This window comes from Hakea prostrata, chromosome 7 (assembly GCF_041222555.1).
Source record: "Hakea prostrata isolate BN-2017 chromosome 7, UWA_Hpros_2, whole genome shotgun sequence".
NCBI lineage: Eukaryota > Viridiplantae > Streptophyta > Magnoliopsida > Proteales > Proteaceae > Hakea > Hakea prostrata.
Genome location: NC_142606.1, coordinates 35,133,027 through 35,158,948, shown reverse-complemented (window position 1 = coordinate 35,158,948; position 25,922 = coordinate 35,133,027). Strand labels below are relative to the sequence as shown.

Here is a 25,922-nt window from a genome sequence, read left to right as displayed (position 1 = left end):
ACCCATGTGGTCCTAGTACAACAATCAATAAAGGTAACAAACCATCTATGACTAGCTACAGACACGGTTTGAGAAGGACCCCACACATAAGAGTGAATGACTGAAAAAGGAATTTTACTATGATTATCTGAAATAGGGTAAACATGCCTGGTCTGTTTGGCCATGTATTAATACATGCCAAACAATAAAAATCATTCAAATTACACCTTTTAATCAAATCAGGAAATAATTTGGACAAAATAGGTAAAGGAACGTGGCCAAGACGACTGTGCCACTATAATAAAGTAAAAAGTGCAAGAGAGGTGGAACTAGAGACCGTAGAAAGAGCTAATGGGGACCCATCCATTAAGTAGAGCCCCCATTTCTGTCTACCAGTGCCAATCATAAGCCCCGTTTCCAGGTCCTGAAATACACAATGAGAAGGAAAGAAAGTTATTTTGCAGTTCATATCACGAGTAAGGCTACTAATAGATAAAAGATTAGCCGAAAACTTAGGAACATGCATGACATTAGATAAGGTAAGAGAAGGCAAACAGATAATAGATCCTTTCCCAGAGGTAGGGGAGAGAAACCCATCAGCCATTCGAACATCCTGAGCAATAGGGACAAATGAATAAGTATGAAACAAAGTAGATGAGCCTGTCATATGGTCAGTCGATTACCCAAGAGGGATAAGTCAAATTGACATTATGCAATCAAAAATACCTGTGGGGAATTGTGGATCAACAGAGGGAACAATGATAAAGGCTACACTTGCACTGGAAGTCGGTACTGGAGAAGATGAGTCAAGTTTGGACATCAAGTGGCGAAGATGGAGCTCACATGGGGAAAGAGGTGTTGGAGTACTTAGGGTGTCAGTATTGGCTTGATTTGCAGATGTTTGATTGCTGCCCTTGATTCAATTTCTACCTCCTCCATGAGAATTTGTTGGACGTCCATGCAACTTCCAACACTTGTCCTTTGTATGATGCTCTTTTCCACAATACTCGCACTTTACTGGATGGCGAAAATTACCATAACTAGATTTATTATTGCCATAACTAGCCACCAATGTAGATCTATCAGATGTTTGAGTGTGTACCATAGTTGTCCTTCGACTGTCCTCGGTATCTACCATGGCATAGGCTTGAGCCAAAGAAGGGAAGGCTCTCTAGAAAGGATCTGTGCGTGAATTTGATCAAATTCTATATTCAATCGTGTCAAAAAATCATAAACTCTCTGTTTATCTTCCCATTGTTGATCGGCAATAGCATCTTCAACATTCTTCAATGTAAACTTCCCATAAAAATCTAAAGTCTGGTAATATCCCCGAAGAGTGTTATAGTACTGAGAAAGAGGAAGGTCATTTTGCTGTAACTGATTAATTTTCCGTCTGATTTTAAAGCACTGTGCATCATTACCAACTCTGGAGTATGTATCTTTAGTAACTTTCCAAATAGTTACCGCATCAGGAAGGAGGAGATAACTCTCTGCTATGCTAGATTCGATGGAGTTGATGAGAAAACCCATGACCAAGCATTCATCTGTATACCACTTGGAAAGTTGCAAACCAGGTGTGGAAGGTTTTGTAGAAATCCCATCAAGATGGCCAGTAAGACCACAAGCACCAACAGCGAGGAAAACTGAACGAGACCATCTAAGATAATTTGTCCCATTAAGTTTCACATTGGTTATTTAAAGCGGAGAATACTCAGGATCCTTATGCATGGAAGACATGGGAGACTCTTCAGATGTACCAGATAAAGGAGATGTGGGATCAGCCATCATCGCAAGGAGAAATTATTCAAATTTACAAATAGCCCCCTGGAACTATTCAAATTTGCAAAAAGCTACCATTGCTTCTATCACGAACTATTGTTGACTACAGAATAACTTCCACTAATTCACATGAAAAGTATCTCCTCAGTTACTTCCAATAGGTATATTGTTGAATCAAAGTACACCAGGAAATTTTTCAAGAAAGACTGGAGGGACACAACCGGTCCGCTTAAATACCAGACTCCTTAGACAAAAATTTCCTAAACATACACTTAATCACCCAATCTACATTTCCAAGATACCCAAAAAGAAAACAAACATGTGAATAGCAACTTCAAAAAAAGTTACTACAGCACCTCCGTAGGATGAAAACAAAACCTTGTTCTAATACCATGTAATGTGAGGAATTGCTCCTCTAAAGTATATTATTCACAAGACCCCAATAGGGTATTTATAGTTACAACCTAGTTAAGTCCTATACTAAGTAGGAAAAGGAAATATAAAACAAATTGAAATAAAACTCTAGACTTATTAGGAAACATAATCCTATCTAATTAGAAAACCTCAATCTATGTTTTCAACAGCTACCCACAACACTGGAATATGGAACTCTTTCCATTTTGGTTTTCTCCTCTGGGTCTGAGGACCCATGTCAAGGCTCAAATGCAAGCCCTTCTCCACTAGAGTATCTATTGGTTTGCAGTTGTGTATTTGGTATCTCTTTAAGACATTGTCAATATAGGTCTCTTGAGATAAACCCAATAGTTTCTTTTGCCTTTAAGACACCAAGCACATAGCTTGCTTCACCCATGTCCTTCATATCAAATTCGGAGGACAACCATTTTATAATGATTTCCAGTAGCTCATTTCTTTTGCAAGCCATGAGTATGTCATTTACATACAGTGTCAGAATGAAAAAATTACCATTGGATCTCTTGGTGTAAATACAGTGGTCTTCCTTAAGCATGGAAAAACCATTTTCCATCATAGCTTGGTGGAAAGTGCATATTCCACTGTCTAGATGCTTGCTTTAAGCCATATATGGACCTCTTGAACTTGCACACTTTGCGCTTTAGTCCCTTAGCTTCAAAGCTTTGAGGTTGATCAATATAAATTTCTTCCTTATAAGTTCTCCCTTGAGAAAAACAGTTTTTACGTCCATCTGGTAAAGTTCTAAGTCCATCTGAGCAACAATGGTTAATATGAGGCAGATGGAGGTAAACCTAACCATATGAGAAAAAATTTCCACATAATCAACACCTTCTTTTTGGGTATAGCCCTTAGCCACCAAACATCTCTTAAATCTCTCAATAGATCCATCCCCCCGCCTTACTCCAATTCTTCCTCTATCGCTTTCAGCCATTCCTTTGAGCTTGTTCCAGCAAGAGCTTCCTACACACTCTTCGGTTCCTACTCATCAATTGGAGTCATCTTAGTTGCCTCACAGTCAGTCTCTTCAAGAGTTACCATGTAGGCTTCATCCTCTATTTCAAAACTTCGACAAAGAACTAGCCCCTGCTCACTACGGTGCAAGCGTATGTTTGATTGCCCACCCTTTGAGGGAGCTATCATATCTACACTCCCACTCCCATTAGGATCTTTTGGATGAACCCCAGCTTCATTATCCCAAATTTGAGTCCATAGAGTGACAAAATCACAATCTTGTATTTCAAAGAATTCTAATGACTTTTTGTTTACTCCTGCAAGAGATGGAAAATCATTTTCCAAGAACATCGCATCCTTAGACTCGAATTTCATTCTCCTCTCACTCTCATCTAGCCCAATAAAGACATGGCCCTTCGATTGTTCAGAATATCTCATAAAGATACACTTTATTCCTCTGGCCCAAGCTTCCCATATTGGTGAGAAATAGAGTGAACATATGCTGCACATCCCCATGTGCACATGAGACTCAAATCTGGCTTCCTTTTGGAAGGAACCGATAGTTGGAACTCTATTGAGGATATAGGCTACAATCAGTAAAGCAACTCCCAACAAAGAAATGTATAGGTTTGCCTACATCATCATGGATCTCACAATGTCTAGCAACGTTCTATTTCTCCTCTCAGCAACCCCTCTCAGCAACCCCATTGATGAGCACAATTATGTGTGAAATCTTAGGGCATAAAGCATGCATTTTACACACTTAAAGTGGAGCTATCTTGGATTTTATGTTGTTATTGTAGATTTTAGGATTTTTTAGGATTTGAGCAAATATTTGGAGTTTTGGGGGGTATGAAACATGCAATTTTACTCGTCAAGAAGTCCATTCGAATTCTCAAATGTGAAAAGGGCTTGATTTGGAGCATGTGGGCTAAAGATGCGATTATGGACCAACTTCAAAATATTTTAGAAATAAATAAGCCAATTTTGGTCTATGGCTGAGATTAGTTAGGATTTTTATTTTATTTTACTTTATTATATTTACAAAATGTATGGGGCCCACAAGTAGTCAAAGATTAGGATTTTCTATTTTTTTCCATAGATTTTCTAGAAGATTTATTTTATTAGATTTTGTTAACTTCCCTAATTATTTTCCTCTCTCTCTCTCCCCACTTCCTATTTCTTTTACTTTACTATTTTATTTTTGTTTTTCTTTAATTAACTCAGATTGATTTTCTTAAAATATATTTTTTCTCTTTTCTCCACTTTCTTCTCCATTTTTGTGTTACTTTTTTTTTTTTTTTTTTTTTGTCTTTTCCCATTATCTCCCCCCCCCCCCCCCTCTCTCTCTCTCTCTCTCTATTCCTTTGATTTTTCAATGAAATTATGTTTTCTTTAATTGTTTTTTTTTCCTTTTTCCTATTTCACTTATCATCATCATCATCATTATTATTTTATTCCCTTATTTGTAAATCATTCACCATCTCCTATAAATATACACCTCTTAGACCTAGTTTTACACTTGCTTTGTCTTTTTTTTACTTTAGTCTTACACTTCCTTTCACTTTAGTTTATTTAAGCCTTACACTTTCTTTCTCTTTAGTTTATTTAAGCCTTAGACTTTCTTTATAGACTTTCTTTATCTTTAGTTTATTTAATTTTTTTCTAGTTCTTTGACTGCTTTGTGGGATTCTAGTTTCGAGATTAAATGTTTAGGTTCAATTTTCTATGTAATGCAAGGAATGTTGAAGTTGTTTAGTTTATTTTATTCAAGTGTATTTTCTTTCTTTTGATCAATACAATTTCAATTTCAATTTCAATTTCGAGTTCAAGCTTCAAATTTCGAGTTTTAATTTCCAAGAGGATTTGTTTTTCTCTAGGTCTGGCAATTGCAGATTTGGATCATTCCAGATCTGGTTGTTAGGGTTGGTTAAGATTCGAATCGATTGTTCAAGGATTATTTTTGTCATGCGAGGATGCAAGTAGCCTTCGTCAATAATCTTCTCTCCCCCCTCTATTCCCGCTTTTGTCTACCCCTCCATATTCTTGACTTATATTTTATTTCAACATTTATTTATTGTTTTCCTTTCCCCTTGGGTCCTTAATCAAATATGCCTACAATCGTGCCTCTCTTTGCTTAAGGTTTCCCTTTTCCTATATTGTTTGCTATTTACTTTCTACATTTTTTCTTTTCTTTTAATATCCATTCCGTCGATCGGTGGATTGTAAGCTACGGTAAAGGGTCCACGGTCAAAGTCATCCTACTTATTCTCCCATTCCCTCAATCCAGAGCTAACTCTCGGATCACTTCCCTTTAATTTATTTATTTATTATTCACATTTTTTTATTCCTGCATTTTTTATTATTTATGTATTCGATGATGAATGGTTAGGTATTTTGTTTTATTTTTAGTCACAATTCGATCGCATTAGATGTATGTGTTAGGACTGCTCATTTAGTTTAATTAATTAGTTAAAAAATTTGAATCATTGCAATCTCGCATTACCATTAAGAGGTTAAATTCTAAAGTGGTATGTCTCTATGAGATCGATCCATTAGCTACACGATGAGGTATAACATTAGATGTATGTTTTATTTTTCTCGCTTGCGGTTACTTTTATTTTGCAAACACCCATTTTGATGTGGAGTCCCTAGAATAATAAGTTGCCTAAATATCCCCTTTTCATCACACAACCATTTGAAACTATCGGAGAACTATTTTCGACATCTATCCGTTTTAAGAGTTTTAATTCTTTTATCTAACTGATTCTCAATTAAGCTCATGAACTTCTTAAAACATTCTAGAGCTTCTACTTATGAGAAATTAGATAAATATGACCATACTGTGTATAGTCATCTATAAATGTGATAAAATAAGTTTGTCCTTTCCTAGTATGCACATTCATGAGTCCACAAACATCTGAATGGATAAGTTCTAGAGGAAGAGAGGCTCTTAAAGCCTTTTTGAATGGTTTTCTAATTGCTTTTCCTTCTAGACATGATTCACAGGTTGGCAAATTAAATACTGAACCTTGGCCCAAGAGGCCTTTTCTTGCCAACTTGTTCATCCTATTTAGGCCAATATGCCCTAGTCTAGCATGCCACACAATAAAATCAATACACACATTATTTTACATGAGATATGAAGCACGGCTGAATTTGAATAAAACTCAGGGTTTCTATCTGACTCAGCCAATTAGGATTTTGACGTAGTAATCGCACCAGCTTCGAGAGATCAGATGCATAATTCCACCATTGGATTTGAGGTTTAAGTAGTCGTGAAGCTCTCCTCCAAAAATCAGCACGATCGGACATCGAATGACCGTTCGATGAAGGGTTTGATCGAAACTGGACAGAGGCATTCAAAAACGGGATTTTTTCTCTTTTTCTTTCTTTAATTAAATCCAAGATAGGAAATAAGATATTGAGGTATGCAAGGACTCTAATCCATTTGGACTCTCTCAATAATGTCTTTGTAGATTTGATTTAAAATCTCAGCCGTAGATCAGATTTGCCTTCTTTATTTCTTCAATATGTCGGAGTTGGCCCATAATCACACATCTCTAGCCCATCATGCTCCAGATCAGACCCATTTTCGCATTTGAGAATTTGAATGAACTTCTTGACGTGTAAAATAGCATGATTCAAGCCCAAAACTCCAAATATTTGCTTAAATCTTGAAAAGTCCTAAAATCTGCAAAAACAACATAAAACCCAAGGTAACTCCACTCTAAGTGTATAAAATGCATGCTTTATGCCCTAAGATTTCACACATAAATGTGCTCATCATCTAGCATGCCACACAATAGAATCAATACACACATTATTTTGGCACATAAAAGCACTACTAGAATTAGATAAATAATCAATTGTATATAATACAACAAAACCATTTTGGAGAAAACCACAACCATAAACTGTATTACCTAGATACAAAACTAAAGAATTGGTTTCAAACACAACTCTAAAACCATGTCTCATAAGAAAAATAACAGAAACAAGATTCTGCTGAATATCCGGAACATACAACACATCATAGAGTAACAACATCCGGCCACCTCGTAAAACTAATTTGCACGTGCCAATGCCATGGATTTTCACACTCGAGTTGTTCCACATTGTTATTCTTCTGCTTCCTCTTGGAATACAATAGTATTCCATGAAGCTCGAACGTTCCCTTGTTATGTGTTCTGTCCCACCTGAATCAACAATCCACAAATGATTTAATTCATAAATCATTGAAGTGCTTGTTACATAACAAGATGATGTATAACACAAAGTACATACCTCTTGCTCAGTGCAATCAAGAGCATAAGTGACCAAGCTTCCAACAATTGAAGCAAATCATAGGCAATTTCCTTTTGCCACCTTTTGTCACACCCCACCCACTGGTCTCGGTTACCCGCCCAAGAACCCGTGGGAATGATCCATCACAGGATCCACAGTCTTACCCATCAATAAAAATAAATGCAAGTAAAGATAATCATGAGCAAGAATAAGTTCAATAATTAAATAAAAGGATTACAGGAGTCCAAATACTCCAATAAAATAATCAACGAAAGAATATATGGTCAAAAAGAACATGAGTTCAACGGAAGCAATCAAAAGGAATTAAATAATCTTCTTTCCAGTTTCTTTCTCTAAAGCTATAAATTTTTTCTCATGTTTATCAAGAAAAGGGGTTCTCCATTTCTTCTCCATACGATGGGCAAATTGCCTGGCAACCTGTCTTCTCCGTCCATCAATGGGTGCTATAAGCACACTCCATCCACTCGCAGGAGCTCCCGCACATGCTATCTCCATTTCCCATTGCCAGTGCCACATCCTCTTCATGCGAGAAGGCTCCTTCATGGGAAACCAACCCATCTTCCGGCACATATCCTCCATCTATACAGGCTAATATAACATAGAAAATAAAGGAAGAGTTCAAACAAACTCAATAAGAACAACATAATTCTCATCCATATGTCAAACCATTAGAAATGCATATATGATATGTATGAAGTGCAAAGGTATGATGCCACTAAGATCTAACTATGCAAGTCATGCTTTAAGATATACACCAGCCCTCCTCTGGGTAGGTCTAGTCACTTTGATGGCAAGGACTGGTTATCTCTATAGAGATCCTGGGTAAAAGGGTAAGTCCCACCCTGGCTCTCAAACCATGGCTGGGGTTAAGTCAACACTCTCTCACCATGACCATTGGCATGAGTACTGGCGCATGTCGGGGTTTCTAATCCAATGCAAGTCTTAATGGTAACATACTACATGAAGTCCAAGATACATCCCCTATGGCAACAACCAACTCGGTTAAGTATCCTTCGCAACCTAGGAATGAGAACCCTCACGGACTTGCTACCGCTATTGGACTCCATTCCATAACCCTATGGTCATCCACATATTGTTGGGGCGGAAAGCTCTCATGACTCCTCACGACATCCGGTCCGCTCCTTGGACGTCCATGAGCCCAACCCTAACATATGCAACCCTACCATTGTATGAACAACGGTGGACCACTGAGTCTCCTCATGAACTGGTTACCAAGGTAGGATGAAACAAAATCACATCATCATCGTCACGGGTCATCCGGCTTCAATTCCCCTACCGAAAGGGTAGTAGTATGTGGGGTACCTAGCCATGCAACTCTAAACTCTACCTAGGTACGTCATCCCATAGTTATGATAGTGCTAGAGACATCAAATAGCATGTGTCCCATACCACAACCCTCTAATATCTCAAGCCAAAATATCCCAATGGAGTACCCTTTCCATCAGAACCACAAACCATCATCATCATCATCATACCATAATCATAATTGATAAAGTACATATCAAGACAATACAAATAACAAGTGTATGGTCAAAACAACATATTATATATAGTTACAACAATATATACAGTTAAGAACAGTAATAAAAGACACTAGACTAGCATGTTCAAGTCATTTCATAAAAATAAGATTGTATGTCCTTACCTGTAAATAAGTAGAAATCCTCTAGATTGCAAACCATAAACAATTATAAAACTTTTACTGGAAATAGAGGACACCTATAAACAGGGTTACAATAATATGAAAGTCAAGTAATCAAATTGGACAAAAGCCAGAAGTTACTTGCTCTCTGGAAACCAGCCGGTCACTTGGGCCGGTCGCTTGGCTCAAGTGACCGCCTTGAGCAACTGCCCCAAAAATAGTGTGTTGCAAATCCGAAACTTAGGCTTTTGATCATCCGTTTTCAATCCGATTTTGGGATGATCTCAATCCAAATTTTAAACCTAACACATCCGTAACCAAGGGGTAACACGAACAATTAACACAAATTGGTTACCTAAAATCCTCCCCTTGATTATATCAATCCTTTTCATGAAAGCAGGGTTTCATTTTCGGACCTGATGTCATCAAGAGCATTAAAAAGGTAGGTATTGTAATGAGAGTATCATGAACAACCAAAGAGAGGTCACTACTACACTATTCAATAGCTGTAGAAAGAGAATGAGTGATTAGGGAATCACTTACCTCAACCAAATCAGCCATAAACGAAGGGAGAAGCTTCCAGATCACCAACAACACTTTGCTCACCTTCTAAGACGTCTCCATTGCCGCCTAACCACCAAAAACAACAATCCCAAATATAATATTCGTAAAAGAGGTGAGGGTTGTTATTTATAGAAGTCTAGGGGCAAAATAGGGCAAAATCCCTCGACCAGGAAGGACTAGGCGGTTGCTTGGGGCGGTCGCTTGGTCCAATCAACTGCCACTAGCAACCACCCCCTAGTATATTGCTATACAAGGGTGCTTTGCTCAGGGGGTTGAAGTCCAAGTACAACCTAACCTTAATCAACACATGAGGGGGGTCTTACCTTAATTCCGAACATCTCCAGACACCACATGCCTTTCAGAGGTCCAACTTCCAAGCAAGGCAGGTTCTTCATCAAGGAAATTCAGATCCATGGGTTCAATGTATGGATCATGGACTTCTATCCAAACACTCCACAAATTTACCTAACTAGACCTTCAGGTTCTTGGACCTGCAATACGGATCCCGGGTTAGAAATACTGGGGTTGTTACACCTTTGGTCCCCCTTAAATGCTTGGTGCCATTCTTGTTTATGTTTCCACCCTTATTACTTTGCCTAGAACATTGAGGTTAAGCCATATCCCTCTTGCGCTTAGAGCTTGCACCCTTACTGGTGCTTGATTCTATAGCAAAACTTGAGTGGGAGGGGCATCAACCATCATCCGATCCTTCTCCAGTTCAAGGTGCTTGCCAGCTTGATCAAATGTCTTGACATCATCAACATTAGTAAGAAGATCTTCATGTGCTCCCAAGTCTTGGGCAATGACTTGATGATTTCATAGACTTGCTCCTCATCAGTCTTTTGAAGCCCACATGCTCTCAACTCACTTATCATGTTGGACACGATGGTTATGTGCTACCTCATGGTATAACCCTGGCACATCTTGTAACCATTAAAAGTGAGTTCAAGCTGGCAACCTCTCGTGGTGGAAGTCCCTCTATACTGGAACTTCATCACCTCCCATAAAGACTTTGCAATCCAGTGCTTCTCAAATCGAAGCATCAGATCATCCCTCATGGAGCTTAGGATGGTAATCATAGCTATCATGTCCTTTCCTCTTATAGACATTGTAAATCTCAAGGTTCTTGTGATGTTGTGCAATGGTGCCTTCTTCAGGTGGGGACACGGTTTAATTTATGGTTTCCAGCATGTCTTGCTCTTCTAGAAGATATTGCACCTTTTGATGTCAGAAGACATAGTTTCTCTCATTCAACTTATCTCATTGGTGAGGTTAGAGGTTAGCAACAATGCTCTTAGTTGTAGCCATATTAACTAAAGACAATACATGCAAGGATGAGTTCAAAAATTCTAGCATAAAACACAAGCAGCAACAAATTCACATCAGCATAGTCAACCTAGAGGATAAACATTGAACCAAAAGAAATGCTAACAAACATCCAATCAAATCCTCATGCAAATCCACATAAAATTTATGTACCAGTTTCATAATGTGCTAGAAGCATGATTTGATAATTAAATAGCTTAAATTTAAATTGTTTTACTACTTACAAAAGTAAAACACAAAGTCATGCTCATGCTATGAGGTGATTCAAATAGAACACTTCTATCTCAATAGCTCTCACTTAGCCCCAATAGGCTTTTAATGCCTAAACAACACTCAGAGTGTCGGGTTATTGGTGTCTAGAAAGTCAGATTACACTCTATAGTCAGATAGATCAACATCTAGATTCATATGGATTTATGTTTGGATGTAGACGGAAATTTTGTCTGGTCTTTTGTGACTAGATGGACGTCTTTCTTGTACGAGACGGCGCTCTAATTGAACGGGTAAAAATTCCATTTTCTTAAAAAATAGAACCCAAAAACACCCACATAGGACTACACTCATGGATCTCATCATCCTATATTAAAAAAAATTGTACGAAATACCCAAGAAACATGAACATAAAAAAATATACTTTCGTGGATTAATAATTCACGCAAATTATTATATTCTACTATGAAATAGTCTCATTTGGATTAAAAAAAAAATGGAAAGGAAATCATAAGATACTCCCATTTGCATCCAAATGAAATCATAAGGATCCTCTCATTTAGATCTCACTAAAAAATCAATATTTATAGTTTAACATAATTTAGGATTCCAATTAAACCCTAAATCCTCCAATTAGATCCAATCTAAGAAATCAAACAACATAATTCGGAAGGAACAAAGAACCGTGAGGCTCTGATGCCAATGTAGGGTTCTTTGATCTAACATACATGAGAAATAATCCAAATAATTATTCAAGATAAAGAAGTGATAGATCCTTACATGGATCAGAAATTGCAGCAGAAGAAAAACAAGATCTACGTCCTCGTTCCTCCATGAAAATCGTCACCTGCAAATCCTCTTCAATCTCGTGAAAAGGGAAGAAAATTCACAATCCAAATACCATTGTAGATTGATGGTTGAAGAACGAGATCAAACTAGGAAGAAGAAAACCTCCATGAATTTTTCTTCCTTCATTTATGCGTTTCTTGGAGAGAAAGAGAGAGAGAGAGCAGTTTCCAAAACGTATCTATCTTGTATGTTGAGTGGGCCGGCAATTACCAAAATATATCTTCATATTCTATAACTGTCTAATAAATGAATTGATACAATTACCCTTGGGCATATTCAAAATTTCCAATACATATGAAGAGAGAGGAACACCTCATCTTAAACCTCGTGTAGGTTGGAAGAATTGAGTTGGTTTTTCATTCATCAGAACAAGTAATTAAGGTGTTGAAATACTGAACATTATCCAGCAAACCCAAATGTCGGCATAAGCTTTGGGCATGTTCAATTTAGATACATTCTAATCTATCATAAACCTTGCTCATGTCAAGTTTGACTGCCATAATTACAATCTTTTCTTCTTGGTTTGGTTGATCTTATGCATAACCCTCATGGCCAATCAATATCTGACCTTTTCTTTCCTTTTTTTTTTTGGTGAAATCTGACCTGTTATAGTGTTATCTGCCAAAAACTAGAAAAGCAAACCAAAACCGGACCGAGTTAACCGTTGACACCTGTACAAGATCAACCATAATGGGCCTTATTACTCGAGAAAAATCGAATTGGTCCATTCCGATTTCAGTTTCAAGTCCTTGAACAGTGATTCTACAGCATTTGCTACTCTCAGGTAGAACTTAGAAGGCGTGGAAAGAATAGAACCACACCTCGCTTGTTCTGGTAGAGTCCGTAGAGGCTATCGTCGTGGTAAGAGAATTGCTTGGTATTACCCGTTCACTCGCCTTATCACTCTCATTTAGTGAAGCAACACGCGAAGCACCGAACCCGCGAGAATTCAATTTCTCTCCTCATATTCAGACAATGGTGCTGCTTGGCATGTCTTCTTCAGCAGCACTCTCGCCCTTCGGACGTGAGTTCTTCCTTTAGATTTAGAACTTAATGGCTTCTGCCTAGAAATCTCCTCAACCCCATCTGTTTGGTGTATCTACTGTTTTCTTCTCAGAATGAATGATAAGATGCTGTCTCTGTTTATTGAAGTTGAGATACTGTGCGTCAGTTTCTTTGCAATTCCCCCCCCCCCTCAATTTGCTTAGGCACTATTATTATTTAATCTTTGGGTAACTTGACATTAACTTAATTACTTGGTGAGCTTTGAATCAAATCATCATCGGAAGGGGAGCTCAATTCTTCTGTAAATTCCGTTGCAGGTGATGGTACATAGCTAAACTGAAACGAGAATTGTATTTTTCTGTTATGCAGAATTCAAGTGGCACATGCGTTTTCTTATGCCTTTTGCCATCTTCTTCTCTCCCTTCTTCGACTTAAGCTGTTTTTTTTTATTCAGTTTAAATTTTATCACCTTCTAGATACTGATGGGATCTGTTTCCCATATGTAAAAAGGGAGGGGGTTTCTCAGACCTCCATTGTCGGGAGGAATCTGAATGCCACACCACTAGGTGTTCTGAAAAAATTAGTAATTACATGAGGTCTACATTTCCAATTAAGGTGAAGAGAATGACAAAAATTTATGTGAGAGGAAAATTGAGTGCTGGCAGCGTAGGTATTATTTTCAATGAAAAATGGTGGGATACTGGTAAAAGTGAAACCTATTTTTTGGATGGCAACCCAAAGAGTAGGATGTCTGGTTTTGAATTTCAGTTAAATTATGAACGAAGCAATGGCTGTTTGCAAATCCTAACCACCAGTTAGAGGATTTTATTTTTGGGGATAGAGAAGATGTTGACATACTGTTCAGTCATGTGAACTAAGTAGCATGCCGATACACCAAGCTTTGTACAACTACGATTATGAGTATGAGGTGGATGCCTTGTACAACATTGCTTCTGAGTAGGAGGGGTGCACTGAGGCAATTGAAGGCATGGAATACTGAAATAAGATTGCCTTGCTAGAGCATTCTGTGCTTAAAACCCGATCTGCATAATTTAGTGGTTAACTCCAACTGCACCATGTAGTGAATCTTGTGTGGCAGGGAATTGTTCGAATATTTAGTTCTTATCCTGGGCGTCCAATTGTTACGAGCATAATTTGCTACAATCAGTTTGGACACCAAAGTGACCAAACCAAGGAACCCAATTTTGAGTAATGAAAGTATAGTTCTGCTGAAAGAATTTATAATATGATCAGAAGTTTAAAAATACTTAAAAGTAGAAAAAGATAAGAAAATTATCAAGTAAAAGGAGTTTTTTCTTCTTGGAAAATCAGATGGTTTATTCTGGTTTTAATTATAGTTGGCTTTTGCCTTACTGAACTGAAAAGGATCAGGTTCTTACTGAACCAGTCTGAGTGTGTGGTCCAGCCTGCCGATCCCTATCCATGGATAATCTTCTCCCTGAAAATTTTGTTTTCTATTTTGTCTTCTTTCAAGTCTAACACAAGGGGAACCCTTGAAATATGGTTGATCGAGACCAGGAAGTAGCGCCAGAGATGCCGACGAAATCTTGCTGAGATTACATACCTTGGGTCCAGTGCAGTTAAAACTACTTGTGAAGAGTTCATATAATTTAGGGGAGTTTTGGGTTCATGCTATTACGCTCGATTGAAGCAGTTTTATGCTTAGCAGGTCATACTTGTATTTTCATGTTTCAGGGATGGGTGATTTCTGTGCTGCATCCATGAGACATGCTCAAGGTTACAAGGACAAGCACCTAAAGTGTATTTATGGTGATTACTGGCAAGTATAGTCCCTTTCTCTAGAGTTAAAGAGATTTTATGATGCCCCAGGTCTAGGGTTAGCTTCCAGGACCTTCAAAGGGGTTACAACAACTAATTAGGGTTTTAGGCTAAACTTAGAGTTTTGGCTAGGGTTGAAATTAGGGGTAGGGCTGCTGGTTCTGTGGCCTTAGGGTCCGGTTGTTGGTTTTTCTGTAGTCCAGACTGAACTAAGAAAAAAAGGATGGGAATTGAGAAGTTTCAGAATTTTTGGAAATTTCAAAATTTCTTAAAGTCCTCAATGAAGAAGATGAACTGCAAAAATTTCAAACTCAAAATAAATCTGCTTTGGGGAAACTGAAGTTTGGAATGAAGACTAGGGGTTTCTGCAATCCCAGTGATGGTGGCAGTGTGGGGTTTAGGGCTGGGAACTAGGAATTCCTACTCGGTTAGGACTAAGAGGTGTGGGGAAGAAGAAGATGAAGAGGAAGCTTGTGGACACTAAGGGAAAGGTCTAGGGTGCAGGGGAAAGTGAGGGGAAGGGGCAGGAATGATTTGTGATGGGGATGGGGGTGTTTACAAGGTCTGAAACTGAGGGGGAAGGGATGGTTGGGGGGGTTGCAGACAGAAGTAGAGAAGGAGGGGGTTTCTACTCCCTTGTGATTGAAGACTTGCAGAAAACTCTATGTTGAATGCTTGAATAAGTGCATGAAGATTGAAGGATGAAGAATAGTTCTCAATACCCAGTCGCAGGGTGTCCCTTAGGATCCCACAACTTCTCAATTCTCAAAACTCAACTTTATTCAATGTTCAAAACTGGCAAATACATAGAGGACAAGGCTATTTATAGCCATGTAATACCCAACTAGACTCAACTACTCTTTTGTAATTTGAAACAAACTCCAAATAAGTTTTCTTAAAGGAAACAACTCTTTCCTAATTGAAAACAACTGAAGATAAGACTCCTTAAAGGAAATATCTCTCTCCTAATTTAAAACAGCCCAACAAGACTAGCCAATCTGGAATTTCAAACCATAAAGGAAACAGATACCACAATTACTCAACCATTAAGACTTTAAATTAGGAAATAAAACTGACTTAACTAATTAGATTGGACTTGGTCACCATTAATACTCTATCTAGGGGTAGGAAATGATCAATAAAGGAAACAGTCCAAGGAGCCTCTTCATTTTTATTCCCCCAAAGGTTTTTGGATGTGTGTTATGCCAAAATCACAACCCACCAGAGTAAGCTGACTTCCCGCGGCCTATGTTGCATATTTCTGAGGTATTCTGCTACTCAGAGAGGGTACAAATGTTATCATCTTTCTTCCAGGAAAACTATTGTATCCATGGACGTAATTTTTAATGAGTCTTGCCCTTACTATACACCTCTCTAGGGGGAGAGTGCTGGAGAAGAGTTGTTATTTTCAACTTTAGACCTTCCTATCACACACAAACTCCCACATACCACCATAAAACAACTTAGGAGTTCAAGAAGAGTTTCTTGACCAGGGGGAGACTTTGGCCAGTATACTGAGGACTCTAATTCTCCCCATCCGTTTTTTGAAGCATGTGAAGAACCTGGTCGGGAGGAAACCACTCTTGTGAGGCACATTATTAAGGTATTTCAAAACAATTAACTAAAAGAAGGGGGTGTAGACTTTTCAGAGGAAGAATTACAATCGGCCCAAGTAGGTGGAGAAAGGTGATACGTTACCACTTCAGTCTCTTGCTTCAGAATAAAATTCTATTGTTCCCCCTAAAGTATCTTCTTTTGATCTTCCTATTGCTGTTAGAATATGAGTCAAATCTTGTACTCAACATCCCATAGCTAAATATGTTTCTTATGACTCTTTGTCTGACTCTTACCATACTTTTACATCCTCTCTATCATCTATATATGTTTCTAGAAATTGGCAGGAAACCTGAGCTAATAAGAGATGGAAGGTAGCTATGGTAGACAAAATGCAGGTATGAAGAAAAATGATACTTGGGAGCTGGTTACACTTCCTTTAGGAAAAAAACAGGGGAACTGCAAATGGGTGTTTGTGGTTAAACAAAATATGGATGGATCAATCAACAGGTTGAAGGCTAAACTAGTAGCAAAGGGTTTACCCAGACCTATAGGATTGATTATTAGGAGACTTTTGCCCCTGTTGCAAAAGTGAGCACTGTTAGAGTTCTGTTGTTTGTAGTTGTGAATAAAGACTAAAACTTGCACCAACTAGACTTAGAAAAATGCCTTTTTACCTGCGGAATTGGAGGAAGAAGTCTATATGAAAATCCCACATGGTTTCTCTGATGAAAATATTGCAGGGAAAGTTTGTCAGTTGAAGAGGTCAATTTATGGGTTAAAACAGTCTCCTAGATGCTGGTTTGGATGCCTCCAGAAGGCAATGCCTTCTATTGGTTACAACAAAGCAATGCTGAACCTACATTATTTGTCAAGAAGTCAGGTACAAAGAATATTACACTTCCTCATTGTTTATGTGGACGAATTGTCATCACAGGGAATGATGGTGAGGAAATTCAAAGGTTGAAGGACTTTCTTGGTAGAAAGTTTGAGATTAAAGATCTAGGGAAGTTACAATACTTCGTAAGGATTGAGGTGGCTCGATCAAAGAAGGGTATATACCTATCCAAAGGAAGTATGTCCTAGATTTATTATTAGAATTGGGAATGTTGAGGTGTAAAGCAGTTGATACCTCTATTGAAGCTGGAGCTAAACTTAAGGAAAAAGAGGGATACCCAATGGACAAAGGAAGATATGAAAGGCTGGTAGGGAAGTCTATTTACTTGTCCCTCACCAAGCCAGACCTTGCTTATGCCGTAGGGATAGTGAGTCAGTTCATGCATGATCCATATTTAGTTCATATTAAGGCTATTACCAGAATATTGTAATATTTGAAGGGAATTCTTGGAAAAGGAATACTTATGTCACCCACTGATAAGCTAAGAGTAGAAGCACACACTGATGCTGACTGATCTGGATCTCTTGACAGGAAGTCAATTTCAAGAATTATACCCACTGATAAGCTAAGAGTAGAAGCACACACTGATGCTGACTAATCTGGATCTCCTAACAGGAAGTCAATTCCAAGAAACTGTACCTTTGTTGGAAGTACTCTAGTTACTTAGAGAAGTAAGAAACAGAATGTGGTAGCTTTATCTAGTACCGAAGCTGAATATAGAGCTATGGTTCGTGGAGTTTGTGACCTCCTATGGTTGAAAGGCTTGCTATAAGATATTGGAGTCCAAATCTATGATTCTATATTGTGACAACAAGGTTGCCATTAGTATTGGCAATAATTCTGTGCAACATGATCAGACTAAACTCATTTAAATTGACAGTTTTCTTGTCAAAGGAAAGTTGAAACAATGGCTCATCTACATGTCTTTTATGAGGTCTCGAGACTAAGTGGCAGATATTTTCACTAAGGGTTTGAAGAAAGGAGGTTTCCTTCATATTGTAGGCAAATTGGGCATGACTAATGTATATGCCTCAACTTGAGGGAGAGTGTTGGTTGAATTCTACTAAGAGTTCAACTCTATTAAAGTTTTTGTTTATGTAATTTTCTATTTCTTGTTACCTAAGTAGGGTATTTATGTAATAGTGTTATTTCCACTTTGTTATAAATAGAGGGCTTGAGATCACACTAATCTATTCAAGCCATTGAAGCACGATAATTTCTTAACACTCATAATACATGGTATTTGGTAGATTTACCCCTTGGGAAGGACTTATTTCATTGCCGGTGGGTGTAAATTGTCAAGTGTCCCTTTTTAATTTTTAATTGAGGGGCTCAAGGCCCAGCTGGTGGCCAAGGGACACAGACTTATGATCTTTGATTATTTTGAGACTTTCTTGCATGCTGCTTGGATGAAGTCTATTCAAGTTCTTATCGTTTTGGCTCTTAATTATGATTGGCCTTTCCTTCTTCTTTTTAATCTGGGTTGAAAATTGACTTCTTCTTCAGCTGGATATTAAGGAGGCTTTTCTATATTGTGATCTCCATGAGGAAGTATACATGGAGCAACCGCCTAGGAAAGTTGATCATATGTACGATCATATTCATGTTTGCAAGTTATAGAAAGCTATTTACGGTCTCAAACAGTCCCCACGAGTTTGGTTCAGTAGTAGTTTGGGCCTTGGGGTCTTATGGGTTTGTTTGGTGTTACTCGTCCCCACGAGCTTTGTTCAGTAGTAGTTTGGGGTCTTACGGGTTTGTTTGGTGTTACTCTGACTGTTCCATTTTTGTCTAAAAGTAAAGCATCAATATCATTATTATGGCTGTATATGTTGATGATATTGTTCTTTCAAGGAATGTTGTTGTCACCCTTAATGTTAAGCATTGCTACAGTTTCAATTCCAGATAAAGCCTTGTATTCTACAGTACTTTCTTGAATTGTGGTAATCCATAGTAAGAAAGGAGGCAGCTTCTCATAGAGAATTATGTCTTGGACCTTTTACTAGAAAACAGAATACTTGCTTCCAATCTTGCTGATATTCCTATAGACCCTCTATTGAAATTTGGGATGGATGATGGTGAATTTTTGGATGATGTTCATTACTACAGATGTTTGGTGGGCAACTTATATATCTTATAGTTACACAGCTTGATATCCCTTTTTTTCCGTAGGATTACTGGGCTAGTTTGTGCAGTCTCCTAAGAAGGCTCATTGGGATGCTATTACATGAATGCTTTGTTATCTCAAAGGCGCCCCTGGTGATGGGCTTGTTTATTGCCCTAACCATAGTTTGGAGTTGGTTGCCTTTTCCTGATGCAGATTGTGTGGGGTCAAAGTTGAATGCGAGTCGACTATAGGTTATTGTACATGTCTTGAATGGAACTTGGTGAGTTGGAGTAAAAAGAGCAGTCTATTCGGTATAGTGTGGAAATTGATTATAGAGCTATCACCCGCAATATTGCACAGTGCGGCTTCTTTCCTTATTGGGGGAAGTGTGATTCCCAATTTCTTCTCCTATGAAGATGTTATAATCATGGTGCCACTTATATTGCCTAGAATCCTGTTCTTGATGAGAGAGAAAAAACATAGAGGTGATTGTCATTTTGCTCATGGTGCGGTTAATAAGAAAATTATTGTGACACCACTTGTGCCTTCTGCTGATAAGTTGGTTGATGTGTTCACTGCAGCCGTGTTTGGTCCTGGTATTTGGTCTATTTGTTCGAAGTTAGGCATGGGTGATTTGTGTTCTCCGGGTTGATGAGGAGTGTTGAGATTGACAGTCGTCAAGGGGTGTTTCTATTACTATGGTTTGTTTTGTTTATTAAGATCTGATTTGGAGTGAGCTGTTGGGGTTTCTGTTTATCAGATTTCCTCTTTTGTGGAAAGTGGACAGAATATGTTGTCCAGATTTTGTAATCTCTAAATAAAGGTCCTGTGATTCTAGCAAACTGTCTGGGATTGCAGGGAGCTTCTTCTTCCAAGCTGGATCAATCTCCTCTTTTTTTTTTTTTCTACATGTATCAAGTTTATCTTTTCTTGGCCATTCTTGTTTCTGTGTTTAGATCATAACAAGCTTCTTTTTTCCTGTCCTGTATTCAATGTTGCAGGAGGCTCAAAAGGTTGGGTTAAATTATTTCCTAGATCCTCTGGAAGATGTGCAGCCAATCTAATGTTATTCACAAGATTTCCAAGGAAAGGGTTCTCGTTTATTGCATCAGGTACAGCTGGGAATACCGGAGGCACTGTACTGACATCTGAAGGAGAAACAGGAATGCCATCATTCAAGTGGCCAGATAAGCAGGTTGGACTCTTATCTTAGTTAAATCTTAAGGTCAGATTGATACATATGTTCTAATCTTTGTTGAATGTTGAAACTTATTGATGGATGATCATTTGCAAAAGTAGAAAACTTATCTGGATTCTAAATTTTTAATATTTTTGTTTTAGGAGTTTGTTAAGGGGTTTGCGCTTGGAGAAATTTTGACAAGCAAATGCATATTCATTGTCGTATGGCATGTTATGTGCACTCTATTGGAGACTTTTGAAATATTTGTTAGATTCAATTTGAATTGTCCCCTGCATCTTTTATCAGTGTGTTTGCTGGAGTACTTATAGATGTCTTAGCTTGTAGGTTACTATGTGTATCTGTTAGAGTACGTTAGGTGCTCTCTTTCCAATTGTAATTAGACTTAGGTAGTTGTTGTCATTTCTTCCATTGTAACAAGTATGTGGCTCTTTGTAGGCTTCTTACTAAGAGTCAGTTCTATCTTGTATGGAGAATATAGCAGTTCAGTCCTTCATGGTAGAGCTATTCTTTCTTCATTTTCTAGATCTTTCCACTACCTTGATTTTCTAGGTTTGAGGGAGGAAAGGTCCTCCCAAAGTGGATAACACTCAGATGCCCAGTGAAGAGAGTAGATGACTGAAAGAAAGGAGAGGGGGAATTGGGAAGAAAAATATGGAGACGGAGAAGAAAGATGAGGTGATTGTTAGTTTTGAGGGGTTTTAAATGAACCAAATACGACCATTAGAGGAATGGTCATAGTCGGAGAGGAAAGACCAAGAAGGCCCTAATGAGGCCAGAATGCAGGGAGCATTGTCCTTAAGACCCTTGAGTTTCTGTGAGGGCACAAAAAGAAGCCTCGCAGGAGTTTAACTAACTCCACACTTCAAAAGCAAAACACAAGAAACATAATAACCACGCCAAGTAGGGGGCATGTATGGTAAATCTGATGTGTGAAGAAAATAGGGACTAGGGATCCTACAAGGCTGGTTAGACGAATAACAGATGAAGGAAAAGTGAGAGTTCTAGCGAGATCCAGGGTGAGATATGGCGAGATCTCAAGTGAGATATCCCAATTCTTTGCTTTCGACCTCCATCTTGTCTCGCCTATTTGAAAAAATGAGATATCTCGTGAGATCTCGCAAGATCTCCCACCATGTTCTGAACTAACCCTACTAAATAGACTCGATTCTGGGGGGAGTAAATGATCATTTTGTCCCTAGGTCAGATTCAGGCCCCCTTTGTTTGGGCCCTATTTCAGATGGGCTTGGCCCCCTTCTAGGCTCTTTTGGGGTTGTCTGAAGCTGGTTACATCAATAATGTTATGTTTAGATGTTAAGTATACAGTCCTGTCTGCTGTTCCAGCTTCTTTATGGACATGTTATTAGTCTCTCATTTGCTTATGGATTTAAAGGTTTGTAAAATTGATGATATTTAAAACATGCTCTTTGCTTACAGAAGCCTCGGGTATGCATATTAGGAGGAGGATTTGGAGGTCTTTACACTGCTTTAAGACTAGAATCTCTGGTATGGGCCAATGATGAAAAACCTCAGGTAAGTTCTGAATTTGTGATTCACTAATTCTTTATAAAATTGGCTTTTCAGCTTCATGATGCTTCCATGGAAAATGAACTTGTTCTCTGCTTATAAGCTACTTTAAGAATATGATCCTGTGAGCTGTTATGATATATCATGTTGCCACTCGTGCTGTTGTGAACGACCCAGATTCTGTGTTTAAGAAGCTATAGCTGGTAAAACTCTCTCAAGTCAGATGTCGTCAGTTCAAATCAAATTGTCAACTTTCTTCATCATTTCAATGGTAGGAAAAGATGAGTAACAAAACTCTTTGTAGGTGAAAATAGATTCACAGTAGAAAAAAGGTACTGATGTGTACCACACAAAGCAATCAAAATATTGTAAAACTGAAAATAAGAATTTTGTGTGTTTGACTGCCTAGTAGTGCTGAAAATTTTGAATAATGCTGGTTGGAGCATTAAATTTGGTAGCGAAGCAGACAGAGAAGACCAAGGCAGTGGTGGATGGTGAGGTCTTCCTCTGAAATGGAGGAGTCCAATTGTTAAATCAGGTACTTGAGGAGACCACCAAGAATGATAGTTGCTCTTCACTGTTATAGATTTTTTCTGATTTTTTTTTTTTTTTTTTGGTGGGGGGGGGGGGGGAGGGATGACCTAGGAAGAGTGATGTTTGCTTTTGTTGGCAAAGGCATGTGTTATTGGTGCTACATTTGGAAATGCATGCAATCTGGAGGGGAGTTATTATCTGTGTTGAAAGAGAGCTGCTTCATGTTTCTGTCAGATAGATATTATCATTGGGAAGATAGAGGGGCCTTGTTTAATCAATCAAGTCCTTAAAAGTAAAATCAGAAATTTCTTAATTTGTTTTCCATTGTTATCTGTTTTAAACTCAATTCGGATAGCTCAGCAACTGATGTTGTTATGAAGTTCATTTTGAGTTGGGAACCTCACTTCTTGGTGAACCTTTTTCATTGAGTCCTTACATGGGATACATAGAGCTCTCCCCCAAGTTTCAAACTAAAATGCACATTTAATAAACAAAGACAGTTTCCATTTGTTTGAGAGGTATATGGCAAGGTGTGTTTAAATGTTAAAATATGGGAATGTAGTTATAATCATGTTTTAACTTTTAAGCACATTTTTTCTGACAGTACTTTTAATCTGATGATTGGTTACATCATATCATATTCCATTGCATTGTAACACACATTCCCCCCCCCCCCGGTTATATTGGAACTCAAATTTGATACATTGTAATGCGCACCTCGTTTGGACTTTATGTTATAACTTGACTGCTAAAAGGTAAATTTGTTTTTTCAGCCTTTTTCCCCCTTCCATGTAATATACTCTTCCTTTTATCTGGTGGTGTTTCCATTTTAATTTATTTTGGGAATGGGTCTAGGTGCTTCTCGTTGATCAATCTGATCATTTTGTTTTCAAGCCAATGCTCTATGAGCTTCTATCTGGAGGTATGGAGCTTGTATGTGAAGCTACCATATTTTTCTCTATCTATGACAATTCGTTTTGCTCTCCCATGTTTATTTATTCTTACTGGTGAGTTCTCCCGCAGAAGTAGAAGCATGGGAAATTGCACCCCGTTTCTCAGACTTGTTGGCAAATACTACTGTGCAGTTCTTCAAAGACAGAGTGAAACTGTTACACCCTCTTGATCATGTGGGGACAAATGGGCCTGCAAGGTTTGGTTGTGGTGGAATGGTGCATCTTGAAAGTGGCACTGTAATCGAGTATGACTGGTAAAATTTTAAACTCTCTTTTCATATTGTAATTTGCTTTTGTTTTCTTTTCTTCTGTAATTTTCTTTCTTTCAGAAATTACCTCTGGACTAAACACTTAAAGTGGTTTCATGCATTTATTTTAAATTTTAATGGACTCAGGTTAATGCTTATTTGTATCAGCATCCAAGCATTCTGATATGCTTGACCTTGGGCATCTTGTAGCATCTTTTAATGCTCTAGCTGATGCTATGTCTTCGCACTTGGGCAGGCAGGTTGGTTCTTGCTTTGGGAGCTGATGCTAAACTTGATATTGTGCCTGGTGCTGCAGATTTTGCCTTGCCTTTCTCCACTTTGGAGGATGCATGTGTAAGAATCTCTGGAAATATTGTTTATTCACTTTGATCCTCTGGAGAAACTGTTTGTTCACTTTGTAACTTTAGCTTAAAGTGTTAATGCTTTGGCTACTGTACTAAAGGTTCTTACCATTTTCTCAACATTCTCTGTATTCTGAGAACTATTTTTCCTAGTGATTTTCTTTTTTCATAGACAAAGAAGTATGTTGCTGAAGATATGATTTATTGGCCTTATTTAGTATGACTGTGTTAGGGCACCTCTTTCACTAATAAATTCTCGTACTAAATAATGTCATAATTTTTGACCCATTATCCTCAGCGTTGATGATTGAGAATTTTCTATGATGTGATGGGCAATACTTGGTTATCGTAGTTTGTACACTGTTGCTGCATTCTGTTCTTCACCTTTTTAGGTTTCAGATTTATTTTGTAAATGTAGGTCACTGATGATGTTTTCCTACCAGTATAACAGAAGTTTTGCACACTAGAGCATAAGGACTGGAAAACATCGGAGAAGCTGGGAACGCCCCCCCCCCCAACTGTTATACTTAATACTAAGGGAACTTTGGGAACTTATCGGATACTGATGGTCTTGATGTATTTATCCTTTATTTTATCTTTTCAACTTCTGATAGAGCCCTGGGATCACAGTATTAGGCTACATTGAGGAGAGAGAAAGAGAACTAGGGTTGATTAGGGGTTATAAATAGGGGTAAGATATTAGGAGGAAAGGGGGATATTTTTATGAGAGCTTTCTTAGGCAGCCGTAGGCTGAGGGACACCGCTGTGAGGTGTGGGGGTGACTGGCACCATAGAAACCAGAGTCTATCTTGTTAATTTTTGCAACTTTGTATTAATTTTCCAATATATTACAAGGATCTTATCAATTGGAATCAGAGCAGTGACGATCTGCGGGAATAGATGGACACCGGATTGCCCATGTTTTCCAGCAAAGGCAATGTGGAAGAGTGGCTTTTTGAAGTGTTGTTATTTTGCTGGGAACACCAAATTGAGGAGGAGAGAAAGTTGAGTGTGGCTCTCCAACATCTGGAAGGAGAAGCCCTTGAGTGGCTCTACCAGAGGGAGTGGTCAGTACTGGATTGGGCGAGTTTCAAAGAAGCTTTGAAACTCAGTTTCAATGGAGGTGAGAAGATTGGAAGGGCTTCTAATCGTGTGAAACTAAAAAGTGTTAACGCACAAGGAGACCTACGAATGCTTGCTGAACCTCTAAAGTTTACTGAAAACGCTGAAGTAACTGATGTTGTAAACACCATCAAAGCAATTCAGACCTGGGGAATCAGCAGCGAAGAGGCATCATTTGAGTTCTTAAAAGAGGGGGTCAAAGAGGCAGAACCACCATGGGAGAAACAAAGTCGGTCCGTAGAGAACGACAGTTGGGTGGCACGATCTCCTGCGAAACCTCCATGGGTGGTGGCAACAGCTATGGAAGAAGATTTGTCGGCACCGTTGGCACAGAGACAACTTGATTCTCTGCAGAAATCTTGTGTGACAGGGTTGCGGTTATGGGGCAAGTTTCCTAAATGGAAAGATCTTCAAGATTTGGTTACCCGATTCCGATTGATGGTGATGATTGCGAAATATATTCTGGAAATCAAAATAACTCAAGAATGGAAGGAAGGTTTGGTTACCCGATTCCGATTGATGGTAATGATTGCGAAATATATTCTGGAAATCACAA

At 38.4% G+C, this 25,922-nt stretch overlaps 1 protein-coding gene across 2 annotated transcripts in view; it reads left to right on the top strand.

Annotated features, from left to right (window-relative positions):
• The first annotated feature begins 12,805 nt into the window (after positions 1 to 12,805).
• NDC1 (NAD(P)H dehydrogenase C1) overlaps positions 12,806 to 25,922 on the top strand; it is a 31,170-nt gene continuing 18,053 nt past the window's right edge. For both annotated transcript variants that reach the window (XM_089160918.1, XM_089160917.1), the window contains exons 1-6: positions 12,806 to 13,085; positions 20,424 to 20,617; positions 22,058 to 22,153; positions 23,537 to 23,603; positions 23,705 to 23,888; positions 24,143 to 24,236. In XM_089160918.1, the coding sequence (XP_089017044.1) occupies positions 13,037 to 13,085; positions 20,424 to 20,617; positions 22,058 to 22,153; positions 23,537 to 23,603; positions 23,705 to 23,888; positions 24,143 to 24,236 (684 nt within the window). In that variant the 5' untranslated portion in view covers positions 12,806 to 13,036. The remainder of the gene's footprint in view (positions 13,086 to 20,423; positions 20,618 to 22,057; positions 22,154 to 23,536; positions 23,604 to 23,704; positions 23,889 to 24,142; positions 24,237 to 25,922) is intronic.